General features: G+C 40.7%; 1 protein-coding gene and 1 non-coding gene across 2 annotated transcripts in view; one reads left to right on the plus strand and one right to left on the minus strand.

Annotated features, from left to right (window-relative positions):
• The first annotated feature begins 324 nt into the window (after positions 1 to 324).
• Positions 325 to 442, plus strand: LOC145418204 (5S ribosomal RNA). Its single transcript, XR_013900658.1, has one exon. It is a non-coding gene; the product is annotated as a 5S ribosomal RNA (ribosomal RNA).
• A 7,377-nt stretch (positions 443 to 7,819) lies between these two features.
• mRpL3 (mitochondrial ribosomal protein L3) overlaps positions 7,820 to 26,364 on the minus strand; it is a 204,019-nt gene continuing 185,474 nt past the window's right edge. Inside the window, exon 7 of the mRNA XM_080286618.1 lies at positions 7,820 to 8,365. Within this exon, the coding sequence (XP_080142744.1) occupies positions 8,129 to 8,365 (237 nt within the window). The 3' untranslated portion in view covers positions 7,820 to 8,128. The remainder of the gene's footprint in view (positions 8,366 to 26,364) is intronic.

Here is a 26,364-nt window from a genome sequence, read left to right on the forward strand (position 1 = left end):
TTCTTCTGTAAAAACTGATTGGAAATTCTTATTTAGTGCTTCACAAATATCCTTCCCTTGTGTGTAGATGATCCCCTCATATGTAATGGATTGTATTTTATCTTTTACTTTGGTTTTGCTTTGGATGTAACTGTAAAATAGCTTCGGTTGATCAATACTTTTATTTACGATATCCTCCTCAAACGATTTTTGGGTTTCCCTCCTTATTCGTGTATAATCGTTTCTTGTCTGTTTATAGTTGATGCCCTTTCACTATTGTGTCTTCTGTATCTATACCACAGCAAATCTTCCTTTTCATCATAATTTTTTACATTCTGTATTAAACCATACGGCTATACCACGTTGAGTACACCACTTCCCGTCCGATCAGCGAAGTTAAGCAACGTTGGGTCTGGTTAGTACTTGGATGGGTGACCGCCTGGGAACACCAGATGCTGTTGGCATCCTTACGTGTCAAGTGGGGTTGGTGGAGGATTAGTGCCCCTCCCTGTAAAACAATTAACTCTAAGCCCTTGGCCACCCCGTCTGGGATACATGGCGTCTGGCAATGAATGAATGATTAAACCATTTCTTTATTTTCTTTTCTGCTTCTGTGTGCTGTGGGATGTACATCTGGACTCCTAATTCATAAAGTTCACAGAACTGAGGAGTAGACTGTAGCACCAGTCTAGCACGGCAGTACTCTTGAGGTGGATGGAAAGCTGATGACAGGGAGTGCTGGAGCTCCCGTTTCATCAGACCTCAGGACTAGTTCCTGACCATCCCCCTTTGCTGAACTGTTTCAGTGTCTCAGTTACATTGAGTAGGCCAGCATGCTCTCCAACACAAATTTCTCTAACTATCTACACCAAACTACATGCACAGTACACACTACACTTCCTTTTCCAAAATTTTAAAAAAAATCATGGCGTCTCATCACCCAGCCTCGGAGTCCCCAGGCGGGAGGGACCATAAATGCCCCCACCTTCCGCCCCTCTCCTGGCGACGACTCAAGGTGCCTGGAACCACTGTGACTTCTTCTTCATTTCTGCAACATTCGCGGCCTTTCCTCTAACTTTCGCTCTGTTGAGCACCACCTCTCCTCCTCTACACCTCACCTTCTTTTTCTGAGACTCAACTGTCTGAGGCAACTGACAGCAAGCCCTTTTCTGTATCCTCCTACTTTCTCTATACTCATTTCAAAGCCAAAGGTGGCTGTTGTGTATATATAAGCAACAACTTATCTTGCTCTCGTGTTCCTGAACTCGATTCTGAATTCTCTACACTCTGGCTTCGGCTTTCCTGTCATTCTCTGACTAAATATATCTGTGCTGTTTACTTATCCCCTGATTCTACTGACTATCAAAAATTCTTTGCCTATCTTACTTCTACGATGGAACACATTCTATCCATTTCTCCTTTCTCTGAAATCTCCATTCCAGGAGATTTCAATGTTCACCACCACCTTTGGCTCTCCTCTCCTTTCACTGATCCACCTGGTGAACAAGCCTACATCTTTTCTATCCTTAAAGACCTAGAGCAGCTTGTACAGCACCCTACCCGAATCCCAGACCGCCTTGGAGAGAGCTCCAACATACTTGACCTCTTCCTTACAACTAATCCTTCTGCTTACACTGTTAATCTTTTCTCTCTGTTGGGCTCCTTCGATCACAACCTTATCACCTTAACCTTTCCTATCACGCCGGTACGGCCTGTGGACCCTCCAGGGAAACGTCGCCTGTGGCATTTTCGAGCCGCGGATTGGGAGGCCCTCACGCAGCACTTCTTTGATTTTCCCTGGAATGATTATTGCTTCCATGGCCGGGAGCCATCTGAGTGTGTGTTGCACATTATGGAAGTTATTCTCTCAGGCATGGAAGCATACATTCCTTTCTCATATCCTTTGACTAATGCAAGAAAGCCTTGGTTTAATCACGCTTGTTCAAATGCTGTCCGCAACAAGGAGAGGGCCTACAAAAGGTACCGGAGCCAACCCACCCCTGAATCACATCATCTTTACGTTTCTGCCCGGAATCGTGCTAAGTCTGTTCTTCGCTCTAAAAACAATTTTATCGTACTAAAATGCTCTCAACTCTCCAGCTCGAATTCTTCCCGCTCCTTGCCAAAAACCTTTCTAACAACTTTACCTCATCATCCTTCCTTCCTCTTTTCTACTCTGATGGTTCTGTAGCTATTTCTTCAACTGATAAAGCAGATCTCTTCGCACAGACTTTCTCCTCCAATTCCACCTTAGACGATTCCGGTGCTGTTCCTCCATCACTTCTCCCCTCTGACTTCCTCATGGCTGACATTAAAATTTCTTCAGCTGATGTATTTTCTGCCACCACTGGCCTCAATACTAACAAGGCATATGGGCTTGATGGAGTCCCTCCTATTGTTCTCAAGAACTGTGCTTCTGTGCTTACACCCTGTCTAGGCAAACTCTTTCACCTTTGTCTGTCAATTTGTACCTTTCCCTCTTGCTGGAAGTTCGCTCTCATTCAGCCAGTCCCAAAGAAGGGTGACCACTCCCAACCCTCCAACTATCCTCCAATTGCTTTAACGTCCTGTATTTCAATAGTTTTCGAGTCAATTCTCAATAGAAAAATTTTAGGTTATCTTTCCTATCACAACCTTCTTTCTGATCATCAGTACGGGTTCCGTCAGGGACGCTCCACTGGCGATCTTCTCACCTACCTTTCAGACTCCTGGTCATCCTCCTTTCGGGGACTTTGGTGAAAGCTTTGCCATTGCACTTGACATCTCAAAGGCTTTCGATTGAGCCTGGCATAAATCTTTAATTTCCAAACTGCCCTCATACGGTTTCTATCCTTCTATCTGTGCCTTCATCGCTATCTTCCTTTCTGGTCGTTCTATAGCCGCTGTTGTAGACGGCCATCGTTCTTCTCCTAGCTCTATCAACAGTGGTGTTCCTCAGGGCTCTGTCCTATCACCAACTCTCTTCCTTTTATTCATCAATGACCTTCTAAGCTGTACATCTAACCCCATCCACTCATACGCTGATGACTCCACCCTTCACCTTTCCATTCGGTTCCCGCAACTCCCATCTCAGCAAACAAGGGATGAGGCTATTGCACACCTAATGTCTGACTTAGCTCGTATCTCTGACTGGGGTAAAAATAATCTTGTTGTTTTTAATGCATCTAAGACTCAGTTCTTACACCTATCAACCCATCAAAATCTTCCACAGGTATACCCACTAATGTTTAATATTATTCAGCTTAATGTTGCATCATCCTTGAACATGCTTGGGGTTTCATTTACTCAGGACTTATCTTGGAAAGGTCATATTACATCTCTTGTAAAATCTGCTTCCAAGAGATTGGGTGTGCTAAGCCTACTCTGTTCTTTCTTTACCCCTGCACAATTGTTGACTCTATACAGGGGTTTTATCCACCCCTGTGTGGAGTACAACTTTCATGTGTGGGGAGGCTCCCCACATACAGCTCTTCTCAATAGGGTGGAGTCAAAGGCTTTTCGTCTCATTAACTCTCCTCCTCTTACTGACTCCCTTCAACCTCTGTCTCTTCGCCGCACTGTTGCATCTTTATCTCTTTTCTATCACAATTTTAATGATCACTGCTCCTTTGAACTGTCTGTATGCATTCCTCCACCTCTACGATGGGCGCATAGCACCCGTCTAGCAGCAAACTTTCATCCCTTTTCTGTCCAACTCTCTAATGCAAGAGTTAACCGTTACTCCCAGTCCTTCATTTATGCAACAGGTCAACTCTGGAACTGTCTCCCTCTGTCTGTATTTCCTGCTGCCTATGATCTCCAGTCTTTCAAACGCAGTGTGTCCAGGCATCTTGAAATGAATGGATCTTGAATTTGGCTCTCTCTTGTATTTTGTTTTACTCTTGGAGGGAACTCTTATTGCAGACTCATGGCCTTTGGTTTCTTCTTCCTCGGGTTTAAAAAAAAAAAAAAAAAAAAAAAAAAAAAAAAAATTCTATAACATTTAAATCCTGTCCTCTAAGCTCTTTTTCCCACTCTATTTCTAAGAAGTATTTCTTTAGGTCATGAGAGTTGCCCTTTTTATAGTTAAGGCTCTTTTTGTAACTTTTATTACTATTAACTATATATGTCATATGCAATTCTGAAGTTGTAATTTAACACTGAGTGGTCATTTTTGCCAAATGGAGGATGATACATTATATTGTCAATATCATTTTCTTGCCTAGTAAATATAAGATCTAGTACTGATGGTATGTCAAGTCCTCTTTTTCTGGTGCTTTCTTTTACATGTTATGTTAGGAAAAACTCGCGCACAAGGTCCAGGAGCTTTTGGTCCCAACAGCTTTCCTGGCTTTTTATATCTAGAGTATTCCAATTTCTATTTGTATTGAAATCTCCAGTTAGTATAATTCTTTCAGATTTCTCCTCCACTCTATGTAGTAATGCTCTTAAACTTTGAATTGTTTTCTCTGCCAGGTCTTCATATTCACCTTTTTCCCAAATGTTTGATCTGGGTGGCATGTATAAATCTGCCACAATTACTTTCCCTTCAGATGTACTAATTTCTAGTGCAATCAGTTCTACCTGTGAGGGTACATCTAGTTCTATTTCCTTGACTTGCAGCTTTTCTTTGTTAATATTATAATTCCTTCTCCATTTTTTAAGTTCCTATCTCTTCTCCATATATTGTATTCCTCTAGGTTTAGTGTATCAATTGATATCCTTGGTGTTAATTTTGTTTCAGTTAGGAAAACAATATGTGGTTCCTTTACTTTGATATAATCATTCATCTCTAGTAATTTTGATACCATTCTATCTACATTAGAGTACTGTACATCATTATCTTATTTACATACTTGTCATGACTTGAGTCTACTACCTTTCTCCTTTTTATTCCCTCCTGTTTATGTATCACTTTCAAACCTGCAATCTAATTACTTTGCAAAAAAATGTGTTCTCCTCTTCCTCTGATCTTCCCTCATTCTTTGTTCTTGCCTCCTCCCTCTTCTCTTTTAGTAATCCGAGTTCCTCTTGGGTTAGGCATCTTTTTATCCATACATTTTTGAAGTCCTCTTTTTCCATAAGTTTGTTTGCATTTTTCAGTATTTCCTCCACAGTGTTTACACTCTGGAAGGTTACTTTCAGAAGCCTTGATTTATATCTCTCATATTTCCCTAGCCTTTTGTGTTCCTCTATGTCTTTACTGCAGATTTCCTCTGACACTTCCATCAATATGTTCATTACACTTGCCATCTCCTTTCTCTCTCAAAATCTTGTTTTTTATTTCTTCCTCCTCTATATCAGTGATTACTATATATTTGTTGATGTCTGCTGAATCTTTGACCAATTTTGGATTGTTTTGGATTATTTTTTTCACTTCCTTTTTAATGCTCTTTTCTTCAACTCTTGTTTCTAAGTTTTTCTTTACTTTCAACATTTCAGCATATGTGGTTTCCACATCATTTTTGTAGCTTTGCATCACTTCATTTACATGGGTTATCTTCTCCTCAGTACCACTGCTATGATCTATCAGAGTGCTTGCCTGCCTTATTGTCTCTATCATTTCTGAACTCTTCCATGATACTCTCATGGTTGACAACTGTGCTTGCCATTTCGCTAATATTCCATCTGAGTGTATCCACCTCAACTGATAATTCATCTATTGTTGTGTCTCTCTTATTAATCTCCTTTATTAAATTTTCTTTTTCTTCCTTCTGCATGTGCAACTGCTTTTTAAATTCATCTATTTCACTCTGAAATGCCTTCTCTAATCTGTACACTCGTTCTACCAGCTTATTATGCATCGCCATTTCTACCAGTTCCTGGCCATGTGGAGAGGATGGAGGGTGAAAGACTGACGAAGAGAGTGTATGTGAGTGAGGTGGAGGGAGGGAAGAGGTTGTGTAGATAAGATATTCATTCTTAGATCTTTAGTGGAAAAGTTTCTAGAGAAGGGAAAGAAGTTGTATGCGGCTTTCATGTATTTGGAGAAAGCATATGACAGGGTGGATAGACAAGGATTGTGGAAAGTGTTAAAGAATATATGGAGTAGATGGGAAGTTGTTGAATGCTGTGAAGAGTATGTACGATGGTGCGAAGGCTGCAGTGCGTGTGGATGGTGAACTAAGTGAATTTTTCTCATTGAAAGTTGGATTGAAACAGGGATGTGTCATGTCTCCATGGTTGTTCAATCTGTACATGGATGGGGTAATAAAAGAGGTACAAGGTAGGGTAGTGGATGTTGGAGTGGCCATGGTGAGAGAGGATAGTGTTTGGAAACTCCCTGTACTGTTGTTTGCAGATGATACTGTGTTGTTGAGTGAAGACAAAGGGGAGCTGCAAGGCTTGGTGGATGAGTTTGGGAGAGTGTGTAAGAAACAGAATCTAAAGGTGAATGTAGGGAAGAGTAAAGTGATGGTCTTTGAGAGAGGTGAAGTCAGTGAATGTACAGCCAGGTTGGATGGTGAGGAATTGGAAAATGTGAGTACATTTAAGTACTTGGGTAGTGTGATGAGTAAGGATGGAGGTTTGGAGGGTGAAGTGCTTGAAAGGGTACAGCAGGGAAGAAAGGTTGCTGGTTCCTTGAAAGCAGTGATAAGAAACAGGGAAGTGAGCATGGAAGTGAAAAAGTTACTACATGACAGTATTGTGATACCAACTCGAATGAATGGAAGTGAAGCTTGGACATTGCTGGAAGGACACAAGTCAAGAGTGAGAGCAGTGGAAATGAGTTATTTAAGAGGAGCCTATGGAGTCACAAGGAGAGACAGGCTGACGAATGAGGATATAAAGGAGCGTTGTGGTGTGGAAGTGGATGTGATAGGAAGCGTTATGAGGAACACACTGAGGTGGTTTGGCCATGTGGAGAGGATGGAGGGTGAAAGACTGACGAAGAGAGTGTATGTGAGTGAGGTGGAGGGAGGAAGAGGGAGAGGGAGGCCGAGGATGAGATGGAGGGATGGGGTGGAGAGGTATATGAGAGAGGGGGGTGTGAGTTGGGAGCAGGGCAGTGAAACTGAGGGGGACAGGGCGACTTGGAGGCGATTTGTTTGTGGCCACCCCAAACGGGATTGAGGCGTCTGGCAATAGATAGATAGATAGATAGACTATTCAGTTGGACCTAGTACTGAGCTTGACTCATATAAAGCTACTTTTTAGGTATAGCCATTTGAGGGCTGAGATTGACCCAGTGCGGAGTGATGCTAAGCACATCCTCTCACTCTTGCGTCTAGTGTGTGTGTGCGTGTGCATGTGCGTGTGTGTGTACGCATGCACGCATGCGTGTAGCACAAGCACATTCATCCTGGGACCTTTGGTTTTCCTCGTGTTGACCTGTTTATCAATGTATTGTCTAAAGCCTTAATCCTAGTGGGTATGGCCACAAAGAGATCACCTCCATATAGCCCTGTCCTCACCCATAAGGCTGGCCACTCTCCATCTCTCATTTTATACCTTTGCACCCTGTCCTCCCATTTCATCCTTGGTCTCCCTCTCCCCTCTCTCCATTTCACACATACACATTCTTCTAATCTATCACTGTCCATTTGTTTCACATGGCCAAACCATCTCAGGGTACTTCTCCCAACAGTTTCTAGCACATCCCAATCAACGTCATGATTCTCCAAAACTTTTCATCTGTCTGTCTCTTCCCACAATACTCCACACATTCTTCTCAGATAACTCACTTCCACTCTTGACTCATATCCCTCCTACAATGTCTAAGCTTCACTTTCATAGTGAATGTTAGTGTGGGGGGTCACAATACTGTCATTACTGTCTTTACTCCCAAACTATTAGCAACTGGACACTGGTAAATGCCAGAATAGGGTACTGTGTACTAGTGCCACAATACAAAATGTAGCATGACAGAAAACCTCCAGCTATCTTAAATGGATTCAAATCAATGGGTACATCACCTGGCCTTTACTTCTACTGTTGTTTTGTGTCACCAGGTATCTGTGAACATTAAGCTCCTAATATTGCACACAATAATTTTATTACTACAGTATAAAGTAATGCCTTTGCCACAAAATGCACCGATAAATACACAATAAACTTTTATTTCCACTATCTGTGCTCTACAGAGCAAAGTTTCTCCTCTAAACTTATATTTGTTGTTAGGCTTCTAACATTACAGTTGTATCCAATACTGTCAGAATTTCAAGTGTCATTACTTCTCTGCAAAGGATAAGGATGGCTGAGAAAAAGCATGGAGGTTATCATGGAAAAGTTCCTCATCAATATCTTCTTCATCTTGGAAAAATGTTGGAAAGGGTGGGGGGTTGTCTATAGGATGGCGGCAATGGTGGAGCCGACTGTCATACACACAGACATAGGCACCAGTATGTCCAGGGACGGCTGGTCCTTGAACCCACAAAACATTATGTTCAGTGTTCACACGCCACACCTGGGGAATAAAGATTATCATTATTCTCTCACCATATAATGATCACAGCCTACCAAATGTTTCTTAATTCTTAAAAATGTATTCAATGCGTATGCTACAGCTGCCTTTTTCCTGGGACAATGGCACATGACATCTATGCTGAGACAGACTAATCAACTTCATGCCTGTTACTGTTGCTGTGGTCCCTAAACTGCACTGATGCAAATCAGATGGACTATACTGCACATAACCACCCACTTAGCCTGGCACTGTCATATGGAGGGCCTCCAAGTTTGAACTAGGAATTTGCTGACAATTTATTCAGGTGAATGAGAAAAAAAAAAAATTATTGGAATCACTATTTTTTATGCAAATGACTTAATGACATACACAAGAGACAGTTTTATCCATTCATCCATCATCTAACCCTGTTTCAACCCAACAGGTGTGTTGAAACCCAGAGCTTGGGTACTCAGTCTCAACACTTACAGTAAGTCAAGGATGACCACCATCCCTTGCCCTTGAGTAGCATTATGTGAGCAGTAAACCCCAACCATCTCTGTTAGAAACCCTTAAGCAGGCCATACACACACAGGTGAGCCCATCCGGTGGCCTGAAGAGGCTGACCTAAACGAACAATGCTGTGCTCACACACGATTCAGTCGGCCTCACGTCTCGAGCTCAGTTGCAAGCAAAACTCCATGGCGTGAGGGTGGCCATGGACGCTCCACTGCTCACAGATGACCTGAAGCTGTATGCTATTGGGGTTGTTGCCGTGGCCTATATTGCAAATAAAAGAAAGAGGAGGAAAAAATACACCAAATGAGCAAATGACTGGTTGATGAGAAGGAGTAAATTGTCCCATCTGACTCTGTTGAAAGAACGGTAGTGCGAGAAAAATGACTGGTTTTATTACTTAATGGACGAGGATTCCCACCTGCAGCTGTTGTCACTGGTTTCCTCGATAATAAAGAAGAAGGATACCTGTATGAGGAGTGTTATTTCGCCGCATGAAAGACTGACAGACACATTGAGGTATATTGCCACAGGCTGCTCGTACGAATGAGTTCCTCATTTTGTTGATCTTTTTTGTCACAGTCTCTCTTGTTGCACTAGCATCTTTCTCCTTCAGTTTTTCCACCAGCAAGTCATAGGCTGCAGCCTTTTTTAACTTTGAATAGTCTTTGCTTTTTATCTTCCAAAGACAGGGATTGTCTCTATAAATGTCGATGAATTCTATCCAGAACTTGCGCCCTTCTTCGGGGTGGTCATGGTGCGACGCAAGTCCCGCACAACTGACACATGACTGATGCCTGACGGCCTGCGGTACCCCACACACACTCAGTTTGCCTGAACCTGACAGGAGCCTGACCACGAAAATCTGTCCGCGACAGACCCCAGGACGACCATTAAGGCCGCCTGTGCAGGTGCCTGTTCCCTACCCACACAAGCCCAGGTTTGCCTGAATGGACCGGCCTCTTAAGGCACCGGACGGGCTCACCTGTGCATGAATGACCCATTTTAAAGGAACCATCTGACTGCAGTACCTTCAACCAACTAGACCACCAGTCATCAGCCAGTTATAATAACCATCCAGCAGTGCAGGGAGAGGAAGGGAGGTTTCCAAAGACCTTTCAGTTTATACTGACATACTATGTACAGAAAACCCTCAATTATCTAGCATATAGCGACCAAGGGGGTGCCAGAAGGTGACATACCAATGGACAGTGATGCAGTACCTCCCAAAATAAACCCAAAGGAGGTTTGACCCCTTTTAAAACCCAATATCTGTACTTTATAACTGTTCAGGCATAGAAAAAAAAAACTAAATACTGCAATAGCCATGATAAAATATCATTGTGCTGTACTGGGATTCCAATGCTACCAGTAGGTACAGAGTACTATAACCTATGGAAAAAGAGGGGTTCGGTGTTTGACCACCACTAACTTATACCTACATTACCCAGGGGGCAAGGAGGGTTCAGCAGTCATGAAAAGTTTTAAAAGGCTGTGGCATATCCATTTAATCCTTGAACCACCAGGAACAATATATGGGTGCACAACCTTGGAAACCAACTACTGTAAGCTGGGAATCCAAGATGGTTGCCACATCCATAAATATTCATAAGTTGGTTATAATTTGCGGTACAGTAAACCCTCGATATAATGAACTAATTGGGGGGAGGGGTGGGTTGCTATATCCAAAAGTTCGCTATATACAAGGGGTCGGTATTTCCGAGGGATTACCAAACTATCTTTCTATCTATCTATTGCCAGACACCATAATCCCGTAAGGGGTGGCCATTTGACTTTGAGTTATTTGTTTTACAAGGAGGGGCACTAACCCTCCACCAGCTCACTTGTTGTCATGTAGGAAGCACGTATGGTTTGGTTATATGGCAACCACCCAGTGTTGTAAATGGTTTCTTGGATTACAGGAAACCATTTGTCTTGTCACTCAATGTAAAGCCACCTGTAAAGGAAAGAAAGACAATAAGAAGTGACAGGAAAGATGGGAGAAATAGGAAGAGAGGACGGCAGGCACAGAAAAAGAATGATAAAGGCTAAGGAAGAAGTAGGCAGCACTACATCAAGTGAGTGGATGATGGTTGCCACCTCCTCAAACTCAGTTCGCTATATAAGGGGAGTTGTTCGGTCCTACGTGCTCAAACATAACCTAAACTAAATCTATGAAGTTTTACATGGAGAATTCAATGGTTTACGTTCATGTAAATACAATACTGTATGAGACTGACAATACCTATAATAAGACTAAGGTATAATGCAGTTGTTACATTATGCTTACTGTGCCAAGGCCGTCTCTATGTGAAGGCCTGGGTGTACTGGCGGCAGCTGGTGATGACGTCACAAGGGGAGTCCGTTAATGGAAGTTGGAGGGGCTACCACAATGTCTTCCAGCTCCCCTGTTTTTCCGAGTTTATAAGCAATTTTTCATGGCTTGAGGTGTCTCCATATATACCAGGGAATACGTAAGTGACTAGTGACCATGCTGAGCAAGACTTTTGTCATTAATTTGTCGGTTTGTGCTGGGAGGTATAATTTTTAGTGAGGTGTCCCTGTCAGCTGGCAGAAATGGCGGGCTGAATGTATACAACGATGGGCAGCTCGTTTCCAGCCGTGACGAACTTCTGTCTCTGGCTTCCCTTGGTACAACAACCCTCAATGGAATTCCTGAGATGGTCAAATGTACTGGGTATGGAAGAAAATGAGGACGACATTGCAGGGTAAGGGTATGGTGCAGAAGGAGGGGTTCAAAACTTCCTCTACCAATGTGTGTGTCAGGCAATGTCTGCTCAGTAAGTAATAAAGTGGATGAACTGGCAGCCCAGTGCAAATGGAATTATGCATCCTAAAAAACATCAGCTATCTGCTAAACAGAGACTTGGTTTGTCACAGAGAATGACCAAGACTTTTCTTATCAAAGAGATGGCTTTGAATTAATTAGAAGTGACAGATCAATGTAACTGGGGAAAAACGGAGGTGGTGATGTTTGTGCTTATGTCAACAATCGATGGTGCAGGGATATAACTTGTGAACAAGGTCTGTAATGACAATACTGAATTCATGTTATTGTCTTTGAGGCCATTCTATCTTAATAATATTTGGTGTTAACGTAAAAACTGCTGAAGAACACCTGTATGATGAAGTGTGCAAGATGCAATATGGTTCTCCAGATGCAGTTAAAATAATAACAGGAAATTTTAATGGCTCACACTTTGAGAACTGTATTCCTCCTTACCAACAATAAAATGATTTTGCTACAACAGGTGAGAATATCTTGAGTCACTGTTATGGCACTGGAAAACAAGAGTGTGTCTAAAAAACTCAAACCTTTAAGACTATTGGACCATTATATGTCTCTATTAACACCCATTTGTAAGCAAACACTAAAAACTTCCAAACCTATAGTGAAATCTGTCCAGACATGGAGTGCAGATGCATGTGAAAGTGTGAAACTCTTTGGAGCTGTTCAGATTAGACCGACCGGAGTGTGCTGTACAATGTAAATGCTAGTTCTGATTGCAATGTTGATGTCCTAAATTCATACATTTCTTTCTTTGCTCATATTGTGTTTCCAAGTAAATCAGTGAAATGTTACCCAAATAAACCCTGGATCACATGTGAACTTAAACAATTGCTGAATGAGAAAAAAGTTGTGTTGTAGGCAAAGACAGGACAAATTTAAAAACTGAACAGTAAAGAATTGATATGATTGTCTAATGAAAAAAAAAAAAAAAAAAAAAAAAAAAAAAAAAAATACACAGAAAATTAAAATCCTATTTAGGTATAACACAAAGGCAGCTTGGAGTGCTCTTAGGAAAATCACTAGTTTTACAAGGAAAGCAGGCATGCCAGATGTACAGAATCCTGAAAATATTGTAAGACCTAAATAACTTCTACAGGAGGTTTGACATCCACAACTTTTCCATACACCAACACACCATCTCTGAATTCTTGAAAACAAAAAATGATGAGCAAATAGTTTTAACTCAGAATGACATAATGAACAGCTTGAAGAGGGTGAAATGTTGTAAAGTGGCTGGACCTGATAAAATAAGTGCAAAGGCAGTTTCTCTCTGTAAGGAACAACTAGCTCCAATTGTGTGTGAAATATTCCAATGCTCTCTACATGAGGCATACATACTGAGAAAGTGGAAAATTTCTGAGATAGTTCTTGTTCCAAAAACCAGGACGCCAAAATGCCATTACGATTATCAACCAGTGGCTTTGACATGTATTTTTATCAAATGTCTTGAACATGTTATCAACAAAGTTTTGCATGAGCAGGTTAAATATAATATGGATGCTTTACAATTTGCTCACAGAGAGAAAAGGTGTATTGAAGATGCTACACTATCACTCATAGATTTTGTTCTAAACTTAATGGAAAATGTCAGCACCAGATCCGTTAAGTACTTTGCAAAAATATTATTTGTTGGTTTTTCAAGTGCATTCAACACCATACAGCCCCATCTTTTGATGAAGAAACTAACTTCAGTGAATGACAACTTTCATCTTGTGGATTCATGATTTCACATACCCCAGTACAAGTATGAGAAATTTACGGGTAAAAATTTAGAACAGTCGTAAACACAAGGGCCCCCCAAGGTTGTGTGCTATCACGACTTCTGATTACTCTTACATGATACAAGTGACTGTACATGTGTACATAACTCCTGTAGGCTTTTTAAGTAGCCTACAGTATGCTGATGATACTGCGTTAGTTTCTTTTTGTAAAAACAGTTTTCTTATATGCAGACAGGAACTAGGCTATTTTACTAAATGGTGCAAGGGCAACTTCTTGGAGCTCAGTGTCCACAAAACTATGGAAATGGTGGTTCATTTCAGCAAGGCACTAATAGCAGAGTAACCCTTGTTAATTAGTAACTATACTTAAGCTGTTCACCGAGCCAAACATAGTTAGCTTTCTGTAATACCTTAAAATAAGCTGGTGGCATCCCTACACATTCTAGGTGATACCAACTTTGACATAAATTACACTATAGAAAGTTTTGCTTCTTTTTGTTCTTTGTTTCTTTCCATTCCGTTTTGTCAGAGTAAACTAGATATGACTACTCTTTCTGTTTTGTAAAGTTCTATTTTTCTCTTCATACAGTAGTCGTACACCCATTGCTATCACTCCTTAGGATAAAAGTGCTACGCTTGAGTAGCATTATTAATTTCCTTTACAGTGTCAGTGTAACCTAACGTAATGAAAAATATCATACTTGCCAAAGGTGAGTGCTGACAGAAATAGTTATAAGAAAGTAGTCAATAAATGTAAGACGAAGGAATGAGGTAAGTAGTACAAGCAACAATAGTAAGCGAGTGATGGTGCGGCGACCAGACTCACCCTGTGACGTCACCAATCTCACACCCAGGCCTTCACATAGAGACAGTCTTGACTATGCAAGGAAGGGATGCTGTTGAAGTACACTTGCTGTGCCAGGAAGGGATGCCGTTGTCACCATGGACTGATTCCCGAACTTCCCCCTCGTTTAGCGAATTTTGTTTGCAAAATCCAGGGAAAGTTCGGTCACGATTTTGCCGTTCATTATATCCGAAATTCGCAATACCAGGTTTCATTATATCGAGGGTTTACTGTAATTTCAAGTGTAATTTGGGTTTTCTAAGTTTTTTAGGGGCAAGGAAATCATTTTTGATATTTTCAAAGTAATTTGACATACCTTTACCTATAAAGTCAATTACTGTAAGCTTGAAATGCAAGATGGCTGCCATATAAATTTTCAGATGCTGGTCCTAATTTCCACTAATTTCAAATGTAATAAAAGTGTTCTTGAGTTTTCAGGGACAATGAACTCATTTTTGATAATTTTGAAGTAATCTCACACACCTTTACCTGTAATTTCCATATGGCAGTTGAAATGGAAAATGATTTTATTTACATTTCACAAAAATTCATTGTTCAGTTGTTGACATGTTACATATCAACACTACTGCTGAATAATTTATACTTTAATATAATGACCTGAAAGTACTGCACAAGTACAACTGAAGAAGTTAAGGCAATGATCGATGTCATGCACCGGATTGGTCATTTGTCATTTTTGAAAGGTCAAAAGTTCTCTGCCATTGAACTTTGATACACACATGCAATTCTCAGTGAAGTCCCAGCTAATGCAGTGGATGTTCATCTGTGTTTTGATCGCTACAAAATTCTTACTATGAAGGATGCAAAATGACAGATGGGGATAGTAAACAGTAAAAATATCTCATGTGTCATACCAGTACAAAGCACCAGATCCTTCAGAGTTCTTTGCTTGCTCTATAAGTAAAGCATAGTTACATGCCAACTTGTGTGATAAATGGTGTCAAGATGAACCCCAGTCTTCAAGTCCTGGTAGCACCCAAATTTATCTGGGTGGCAGTTTCAGTGAATAAACAAAGTAATGCTGCCAAGCGGAAATGTAACTGCAGTCCCTGCCCTTGAATCTACACATATAATTCTGCATGCCCTGTACAGTTTTCAAGGAGAGAAAGTTGATCAGGTTATTGTTCATTCAAGTGATACAGATGTTACTGTCCTCTGTATATATTATACAGTTACCATGTTCAAAGATCTTCCTGAACTTTAGGTCAAGATAGTAACAGACAATTACCTTCCCATACATGACATTGCCAAAGCACTGCAACCACACAGATGCCTCTCACTCCCATCTGTTCACAGTTTTAGTGGCAGGGATACCACCAGCAGTCCCTTTTTTTTACCAGCAAAAGGGATGGTTGACAGCAAGTAAGAAAATTCATCTGGATACTTTGGAAGACTTTGGCAGTGATGGCAATGCTATCATAATTGAAGATGTTATCAGTCAGGCAAGAAAGTTACTTGTCACCATCTGCACAAAGAATGCCAAGATGTCAGATGTCTCTTTGAGTGATATTCACACTCAAAATTTTTTTACCAACACAATCACTCTTCTCAAACTCCTTCCACCTACTGGGGATGCTTTTTTGCAGCTTCTGAAACATTCTGCCTTGGCAACAATCACCGACATGACAGCACACACCGCAAAGCCTTGCATTCCTTTGCTGGATGAATATGGATGGACAGTAAGGAAGGCAGAAATACGCACGAACTGCCCGAAATAAGACCAAAATGCCCGCATCCGTTAGTTTTTATTATACAGTAGTGCACCAACTTTCGCTACAGCAGGATTCGCGGAATCCACTTTCGCAGCATGCACCAAATATTCCCTAACTTCCACTTTTGCTTGAAAAAAATCAATTTTCGCACACAAATTTTGGGTTTGGGACAATATTTTGAACTTTGAATTTCCTGCACCGCCCGCCCGCAACCCACCGCCATCTTGAATGACGTCATGTCAACACTCCGTCCACCCATTCCCGCCATTGTGTACGAGCGTGCTAGCTCCATTGTGTTGGATTCTCAAGGTTCAATGGCCTCTACTATACCTGGTAGTGTGGGGAAAGGGCCTGGTGGTGTGGGGGGAGAGCCTGGTGGTGTGGGGGGAGGGCCGGGAGGCAGTGGTGGTGATAAAAAGTGGCCGGGACATTCAAAGTCGGGAGGAAAGGCCAAGGCTAAAAGAGAGTATTGTGGAGGTGGCGCCAATACGTCTGGCGTGGCTAAATAAGCCCGCCACGTGCCTCGGATACTTACCCCCAACATCCATTAAACACCTCAATCTGGTCTCTGTGGTATGTTTCTCCTCATATAATGTGTACTGTACAGTTTTTATTGTTTGTATCTCACAATGCAATGTACAATAGTGATTTGATGTACTGTATTGCAAGTGAAAATGAAAATCTGATGTTACTTTAGGATAACCGGGAACCAATTAGCCTTTTTGCCATAAAGACAATGCCCCAATTTTTGCTAATTCCACTTTCGCGCATTATTTTTTAACCCAATTAGGCGCGAAAATTGGTGCCCCACTGTATTCTTTATTTAGTCATAATATTTGCATTCAATCTTCTATCTGTGGTCTAAATAAAGTGATTTACTGCATCTAATAAAAAGGAAGGCAGCAGATGCAGCCAGTAAGTGCAGAGTAACTCTTCAGATGAGATAAACAACATCTGGCAACTTTGTTTAACCTCAGTTCTACAGCAAAACAATCCCTTAATTGACAGAAAAATGTTACATGCTGTATAGATCTTGCCTATGCTTCCTCATTACTGCACTATGCGTACAAAGTTTTCTGTTTAGTAGTCATGTGTGTAGTGTGTGTGTATGTTCTTACCTAACTGTATCTCTACAAGAATGAATCAAGCTCATAATGTCCCATGTTTTAAACCTTTTCTACCATGCACATTCTTAAATCTATGAATAGTTTTGGGAGACACTATTTCATTCGGAAGCACATTCCACTGATCAATTGCCCTATTTGGGAAACTGAATTTCCTTACGTCTTTATCGCCTCTCTTTTTAATGAAATTTTTGCAGTGTCCCCTTGCTGAGGCTTCCTCATAAGTTATATATGCATTTATGTTCCCATTACGTTCTATATTCGTTTACATCTATTTTCTCTTTCCCTGAGATGCATTTATGGAAAATAATCATGTCTCCTCTTTTCTTTTTTTCCTGTAGTGTTGGCAGATTAGGATTTTCTAGTCTTTCTTTGCAGCTTAGATTCCTTAAGCTTGGTACCCATCTTGTAGCTGCCCCTTGTACATTTTCAATCTTGGCACTGTGTTACTGAGATGAGGATTCCAGACTACTGATGCATACTCCAGGGTTAGTCTGATAAATGATGTTATTACCTTTCTCAGCATGTCTTCATATATATATGTGAATGCTTTTTTCATGTTACCGAGCAGTGTAAACATTTTACATAACTTCTCACTGATGTGGTCAGCCGGAGATAGCGTTCTCAGCATGTCTTCATTTATATATGTGAATGCTATTCTCATACTAGCGAGCAGTGTACACATGCTACGTACCTTCTCACTGATGAGGTCAACCAGAAATAGATAGTTACTTATAATCATTCCTAGATTCTTCTCCCTTTGTGATATGTGTAAGGTTAATCTTCCTACCTTATAATCCCAATCTGGTCTTTTCTAGCTTTTATCAAACTTCATTACATGACACTTGTCCACATTAAATGATGTCTGCCATTTATTACTCCATTAGTGAAGCTTATTTAAATCTTCCTGTAGCTCTTCGCAAGAATCTGTGTTAGTAATTTTCCTTCGTAGTTTTGCATAATCCACAGAAATAATCAGAGAGTTTCCATTTCCAGTGTTATTGTCTACATCTTTTATATATATTAAAAACATAATTAGTGCCAGCACCGAGCCCTGTGGAGCTCCGCTGGTCACTTCCACCCATGATGAGTACTTTCCCCTTTATACTCTTCTCATTTCCCTTTTTCTGAGAAAATCCTGCATCCAACAGTACAGCTTGCCTTGGATACCTCCTTAATAGTAAAGTTTCCATTAAAGTCTTTTGTGCGGTACTCTGTCAAATGCTTTCTTGAAATCTAAACTGAGACTGTCCCCCCATCCTTCTATTTTCTGTAACATTTCTATAACTCTATCATAGTAGCTTAACAGATTAGTAACACATGATTTTCCCTTTCCTACCCAAACTTTTCTTATCAGCTTTTCTAGTGTCTTACTAACAACACTGGTCAGTGATTACTGGTCCGTAGTTGAGTGGATTCTGTCTATTCCCCTTCTTGAATAGGGGAACGATGTTTGCTTTCTTCCAAATATCAGGTAGTTTAACATGACTTGAGGATTCCTTGAATATTAAATACAATGGTGTGCTTAACTCATCTGCACATTCAACCTGAAATTTCGTCAGGACCATTTGCTTTTCCTTTGTCTAATTTACTGAACTCTTCCTGTACATCTTTCTCTGATATTTGCATATCTGGTAATAAGTGTGCGTATGCATGTTCCATATCATCTCTTTCAAAAATATTTTTTTTTGTAAAAATTGATTGGAAGTTTTTATTTAGTGCTTCACAAATATCTTTCTCTTATGTATGGATGATCCCCTCGTCCGAAATGGACTGTACTTTATCTTTAACTTTGGTTTTACTTCGGATGTAGCTGTAAAATAGCTTAGGTAGATCACTACTTGTATTTAGAATGTCTTCCTCAAACTGTCTCTGAGCCTCCTTCCTTATCTTTGTACAATCATTTCTCGTCTGTTAATAGTTGTTATATGCCCCTCACTATTGTGTCTTCTGTATTCTTCTGTATCTATTCCACAGTAAGTCTCTTTCTTCTTTTGATTTTTTACATTCTGTATTAAACCATTTCTTTACTTTCATTGCTGTTTCTTTGTGCTGAGGGATGTAATTTTGGACTCCTATATCATACAAATCACAGAATTTTCTAAATATAATAATTAAATCTTGTCCTCTAAGCTCCTTTTCCCAATATATTTCTGAGAAGTACTTCTTCAGGTCACGATAGTTGCCTTTTTGTAGTTTACTCTTTTTATAACTCTCATTACTGGAAACTATGTCATATGCAATCCTGAAATTGCAATTTATTACTGCATGGTCGCGTTTGCTGGATGGAGGATGATCCATTATATTGTTAATATCATTTTCTGGCCTAGTAAATATAAGATCTAGTACTGGTGGATCATCAAGTCCTCTTTTTCTGGTGTTTTCCTTTACATGCTGTGCTAGGAAAAACTCCTGCATAAGATCCAGGAGGTTTGGATCCCAACAGCTTTCATGGCTTTTAACATCTAGAGTATTCCAATTTATTTTTGTATTGAAATCTCCAGTTAATATCATTCTTTCAGATTTCTTTTCCATTCTATGTAGTAATGTTTTTAAACTCTGAACTGTACTTTCTGCCAAGTCTTCATATTCGCCTCTTCCCCAAGTGTTTGTTTTGGGTGGCATATATAAATTTGCCACAATTAACTTCCCTTCAGATGTGTTAATCTCCAATGCAATCAGTTCTACTTGTGAGGGTATATCTATTTTTATTTCTCTGACTTGTAGATTTTTCTTTGTTAAGATTATAACTCTTCCTCTTTCTCTTAAATATCTGTCTCTTCTTCAAATACTGTATTCCTCTAAGTTTAGGGTATCGTTTGATATCTTTGGGTAATTTTGTTTCAGTTAGGCAGATAATCTATGGTTCTTTTTCCTTCCTATAGTATTCCATCTCTAATAATTTACAAACCATTCCATCTGTATTTGAGTACATCAATTAAATCATCTTGTTTACATACCTGCCATAACTTGAGTCTACTAAGTTCCTTCGTTTCATTCCCTGCTGGTTATGTACCACTTTCGTACCTGCAATCCAATTACTTTGTTATAAAATGTACTCTTCTCTTCCTCTGATCTTTCCTCATTCTTTGTTTTTGTCTCCTCCCTCTTCTCCTTTAGTATTCCCAATTCCTCTTGAGTTAGGCATCACTTTATCCAATCTTTTTAAATTCCTCTTTTTCCATGAGTTTGTTTGCATTTTTTAGTATTTCCTCCACAGTGTTCACACTCTGGAATGTTACTTTCAGAGGCCTTGACTTATTTCCCTCATATTTCACTAGACTTTTGTGTTCCTCTATGTCTTTATCACAGATTTCCTCTGATACTTCCTTCAATATGCTCATTACATTTGCCATCACCTTTTGTCTCTCGAAATTTTGTTTTTTATATCTTCTTCATCTATACCAGTGATTACTATGGATTTGTAGATATCTGCTGAATCTTAGCACAATTTTGGGTTGTTCTGGATTATTTCTCTCACTTCCTTTCTATTGCTTTTTCCTTCGACTCTTGTTTCTTTACTTTCACCACATCAGCAAACGTAGTTTCCACATCATCTTTGTAACTTTGCATCACTTCCTTAACCTGCATTATCTTCTCTTCAATGTCACTGCTTTGGTTTATCAGACTGCTTGCTTGTCTGAATGTGTATCATTTCTGAACTCCTCCATAATACTCTCATGGTTGACAACTGTACATGCCATATCACTAATCCTCCTTCTGAGTGAACCCACCTCAACTGACAGCTTGTCTATTGTTATGTCCTTTTTGTTTAACCCTTTAACTGCAGGCTTGTTTTGCTTTTTCTTGTGACTCCCGCAGGCATATTCGCGCTTCAATAGACTCTCTAAAAATATTTGCCAAAAATCAGTTATTAGTCCTAGAATATTAAAATCATATATGCTTATGGCACATACCTTCAGCTTTCTCCTGGGGTGTTTGTTGAGCCTTCGTCGAGTACCATAGGACTTGTGGAGACCTCTGAAGTTGGATAACACAATCTCCACTTTACACTTCCCGACAACCAGTAATATGATTACCACGGTCTGACACTATCACTAGAAACACTATTCTATGATTCTCAAATAGTTTGGAATCCATATTCCAAAAAAAAAAACACTGTGTAAGCAATGAAAATTACGAGGGCGTATGACCTTCCCACTTGCGCTAGTTCGCCGCTGGTGTTCTGTCATTTATTATTCATAAAAACACTCACAGTTTATATTTCTATTACTATATAACACTTATATATATCTACAGTCTTTATCCATAAGTTTCCTTCAGTAATAGTAGTTTATTGTCACTGTAGGCATTCAATTTCTTTCAGTAAAATACGTAGCATTCACTTTCTCGTCCTGTATACTAGCATTGAGAGTGAATGTCACTTTCACCTTCACTCTCATAACTCATAGTATTCATACATGCTAGAGTGAAACTTTCACTTTCATTACTCCTAGGGTATATACTCGTATTCTTATAATACTACTCATTTACATTTCTATTTACGTTCTCTATTTTATTTACGTTATTTACATTTCTATTTTATTTACACTGTGTTATGCACTGTCACTTGAAGTAACTTATAAAACTATTTTCCACTGTTCACGTATATTTACATTCATTACTTTCACTTGCTGTTTACACATTATTTACAATTCCACTTGCACTGTTTTACTCAATAGAAAGATCGTAGTCATTCTTTTATCAATTGTCAGCCCTTTACCTCTTTCCACACGAGGTTTAGTAGGGGGTAAAGGTCACAGGGCCCTTTGCATGGGGCTGAAAAGCTGCAGAAGTTAGCAGGAGCAAATCAGACATACCTTCACTTTGAAAGACGACAGTGAACTGATGGTGGTGGCCTCCTGCCGCCTGGCTTGGGTGAGTGCAATACTACCAACTTTAGCCTTGTGAGACCTGCTAATATATAGCAATGAAATGATTGGCAGGAAACCAAGACAATACATAATATATTAGGTAGTTCCAGGTGAATGTAAATATCACTTAGGCTTCTCCCTTCCCTCCTTATATGTATATTTATTACGAAAATAGATTATACGGCATATTTCAAGGGGAAATAAACAGCGAAAATTAGCCAATGAGTGCACATGAGGTGTTGTCAGGTGATAATTAGCCAACTCTAGGTGTACGGGACTCTAACTTACCTTATTTCTTTCTTGTATATATTATTTGGTATAAGAATAGGGCATAGGGCTTATTTTGATGGATGAAATCAGTGAAAAATTCCAGGGAAGATTTACTTAACATAGCACAGCCGGGCAGGCGAGAGGATAAGGTAATGGAGGGGGGGTAGGGAGGGGAGTCAAGAAAGGGGAGAAATGGCTAAATTGTCAACAATGGATGGGAGTACAGATGAGATTAGGAGTGCTGAATAGTGTTGGACATTGGCAGTACTGATAGATGATACAAGCCACCACTTGAAAGCCCGGGTGAATTCAAAATAACACAGAATCACAAAAGTGACACCCCGCGATATGATCTCTTGTTCCCAAGCGTCACGAAAGTGACGCCCCGCGGTTAAGGGGTTAATTCCATTACTAATTTTTCATTTCCTTCCTCCTGCATGTGCAACTGCTTCTTAATTTCATCCATTTCACTCTGAAAATTCTTCTCCAGTTTACTCACCTTCTCTACTAGTTTGTTATGCATTTCCATTTAAACCAGTACCTGGTAGAAATCATCCTGTTTTCTACCTTTACCCATTTTCTCAACTCCTCCCATATTCACTTTACCAGAGATGGTGCTCATCCTGTAGTATTACTTAGAAAAATTCTATTTACAAGTATGCACCTCCTTGCTACTTGCCTGGTGATACACGACGCACAGCTGATCATGCGTTGATCAGTGCATTCTTGTACTAACTGGATGTATTCTGTTATTTGGACAACACTTTTGCTTATACTTGCTCTACTATATTAGAACATCACTTAGTTTAACCTAGTACAGAGCTTGACTCATATAAATATACTATTTAGGTGTGGCCAGCGTGGAGTGGAGTGAGGTGTCTCTCTGATGCCATAACTGTGTGTGTGTGTGTGTGTGTGTGTGTGTGTATATACAGTGAAAGCTCAATTATCCAGGTTTCGGTATATCTGGGCCGTGACCAAGTCAGTGGTACGGTAATACAAAAAATTATCCATACGATAGTTCCAGTTTAAACAGCAAGCATCAGGCTGCTAGTGAGTGAGTCACAGATAAACGAGCATGACCCTACCCCCCACTCAAGCCTCCTGCTCATAACTGGATCAAGAGGGTGGTGGGGTGGAGTCTGATGAGGCGACTGACAAGGAAGGGATGCCATCACCAGAGAAATATTCTTTGCTCATTTGCTAAACATACACTTTACTTTACGCACAGGAAGTACCTAACCAAATCAGTTCTTCCTGATTGTTACATTTTTCTAACTATTTCTGGGGTGGTAAATAAATGTTTCTTATGTTAACAATGATACATACAGTAATGACTTAGTAATAAATGGTGAGGATAGCAGTGTGCCAAATACAGTACTGTAGTAAATAAGGATAGTAAAATACAGTAAGGCTTCCCTCCAAAAGTAGGGGTTCTGCACCTGTTGTGGAAATATGCCTGACACAGGCAGACATACTGACCCCCTTAAACCTGTCAGGCCTGGGGGTGGTTTAGTCACTGTCAGCGCCACCCTCCATCAGCACTGGAGGTGGTTCTGGGGTGATGGAGGGACTGGGGAGCATCAGGGATGGTGCTGGTGATGTAGGCATCCCTCAGGAAAAGGTTGAGGGCACAGAGACATCAGATTCAATTGAGGGGAGGATAGAGGTGGATGGCGAGGAAATGTCTGATGTGCAACTGTCCTTCCTTTCCTTTGGTTTATGTGGTAGTGGTGACTTGAAGAAATCGTCGATCTTGGTCTGCTTTGGGCCATACATCTCCTTCTGGATCTTCCTAAGTCTGGTCCTTATTTCCCTCAGGTGAGGGTAAAACACTTGGAGATCCTTATGATATTCGTCCATGAGGAAATCCATAAGTGTGTCAAGTATTATCGCTAGCTTGGCATAGTCTCACCTTGCTAGTTACACTCCTGCACTTCCTGCTCAGCCAGTGCCTCCTCTGCAGTCACTTCTGCCACAACTTCCTATTGGGATTAGATGTGGTAGTCAGGGTCACCAGCATCCACATCCATCCATTCATGGATGTTCTCTATGCCCACTTCAGCCTCACCTGCTCAGTGAAAGACCTCCCTGCACTCCTCTGCAGTGAGGCCCTCAAATTCTGCCTCCTGTTGCTGCTGCATGTGCTCCCTCAGGTGTTGCATTCCACCCACTGAATAAGTGTTCTGGTGGCCACAAGGTCCTATCCCTTTCTGATGTTAAACACAGTGTCATGCATGTTACATTTCTTCTATGCCTCAACACTACACAGCCCTCGGGTGTCCTGTCATTCCTATGGCACCATCTCTACCACCGGAATGTTGTCCAGCATCAGCCTCCTGTAATGCTGCTTGAAGGTGTTGATGCTCCCTTGTTCCATGGGTTGCAGGATGGAAGTTGTGTTGGTAAGAAGGAACATGGCCTTGGCTTTCCCATCATAGGTGGTCAGCACTTCCACTGGGGGATGGGATTGGGCCTGGTCCAGCAGCAACAAAGCCCTAATCTCACCTGGCAGCACACTGTGTTCCCTCATCTGGTACCCCTTGACTAAGGGCACAAAGCAGTCAAAACACAAAGACTTGGTTATCCTGCCTGTAAACCAAGCCTTGGTATTGCTGTCACAGTCCACAGTAAAACAATTCATGATGGGTCTCATTGCACCTGGATGCTTTGCATTGCCTATCACCATTGGCCTCAGGTGGGCAAAGCATCAGCATTTGCACACAACAGCCTGTAATTTGCTCTGCTTATGGCCTGGCACACTGGACTGGCATTTCTCGGCATGCGTGGTGTTTGGAAGGGCTTTCCAAAATAGCCCAGTTTCATCAGAATTAAAAATTTGCCAGCCCTTTTAATCTTCTTTAGTTCCTCAATGAAAAGCCATGCATTTTCAAAGTCAGCACTGCACTTCTCACCCACAATTTTTCTGTGTGTAATGTCATGTCGCCTACAAAATCTCATTATCCACCCATCACTAGCCACAAAGTCATTGATTCCAAGTTTCTCAGCAAACCTCAGTGCAGCACTTCTTATCTCAGGCCCACGCACAGGCAAACCCTGAGCTCTTTGCTGCCTATACCAGCTGTACACCGCTTCATCTAATTTTTCAAACTGCCTTTCCAACATTTTAGATTTGTTTATCTTAGAAGACATCTGCACTGGCAAAGAATATAAAATCTAGCTGATAAAAATGAGGGTTTGCTTTGCTGGATAAAATTACTGAGCTTGCAATTCATATGTATTTACTGTATTATCAGTAAACCAGTAGAGTGGCAAGTGAGGGGTGGAGTGACAGCAGTCAGATGAGGAATAAATTGGCCAACCTTGACCCTATACACAACTGTGAGCAAGGGAGCCATAATAATGCAACTGTACAACACTGCTTTTCAAATCATCTGTTCACCAATAAATGCTCAAGATTTATTCATTCATCCATCATCCAACCCCAGGAGCAGTGTCCTGACATGTAAGATGAGAATGACCAGCCTCACTCATCCCTGAGTGGCATTACATGGGCAATAAACCCCAACCATCCCTTGGATATAAACCTGCACCGGCTCAATCTGATTAGAGTGGACTAACTAAACCACCAGGCATCATAATTTGGCTATAAGGTTACCACCCAGCGTAGTAAATGGTTTCCTGGTGTACAAGAAACCATTTGGCTTGTCACTCAGTGTACAGTCACCCATAGGCAGATGGAAGAGGAAAGAATGAAGGAAAGAAAGACAGAAGAGGAAGGAGGAAGGAGAGGAATGGGCAGACACCCAAAGTGGCACTACGTTGAGTGAGTGGATGGTGAGCGCTCCCACCTAAGATTTATTTCTTTAGTTTCTTTTTCCATGTTTTTATGAGTAATATTTAACAGAACAGAAGTGACAAGATACTGTAAGATACTGAAAGCTCATTGGTACGGTAATTAGTCGGTTTGTTAGGTAAAGAACCATACGGGTACCAAACACTTTCTGCCGATGAAGAGCATGCCTTTTTTCAATAGATTTATTCGTTTTGCTTTTCCAGACCCTCCATCCTGAAAACTTTCCCATAAGTAAAAGATGAAAATTAAACCTAAAATACAATACACTATTTATACCGTACAGTAATACAGTACACAGTGTACAATGTA

This window comes from Coenobita brevimanus, chromosome 112 (assembly GCF_032717465.1).
Source record: "Coenobita brevimanus isolate Jiangsu-jjx chromosome 112, ASM3271746v2, whole genome shotgun sequence".
In the NCBI taxonomy this organism is placed as follows: Eukaryota; Metazoa; Arthropoda; class Malacostraca; order Decapoda; family Coenobitidae; genus Coenobita; species Coenobita brevimanus.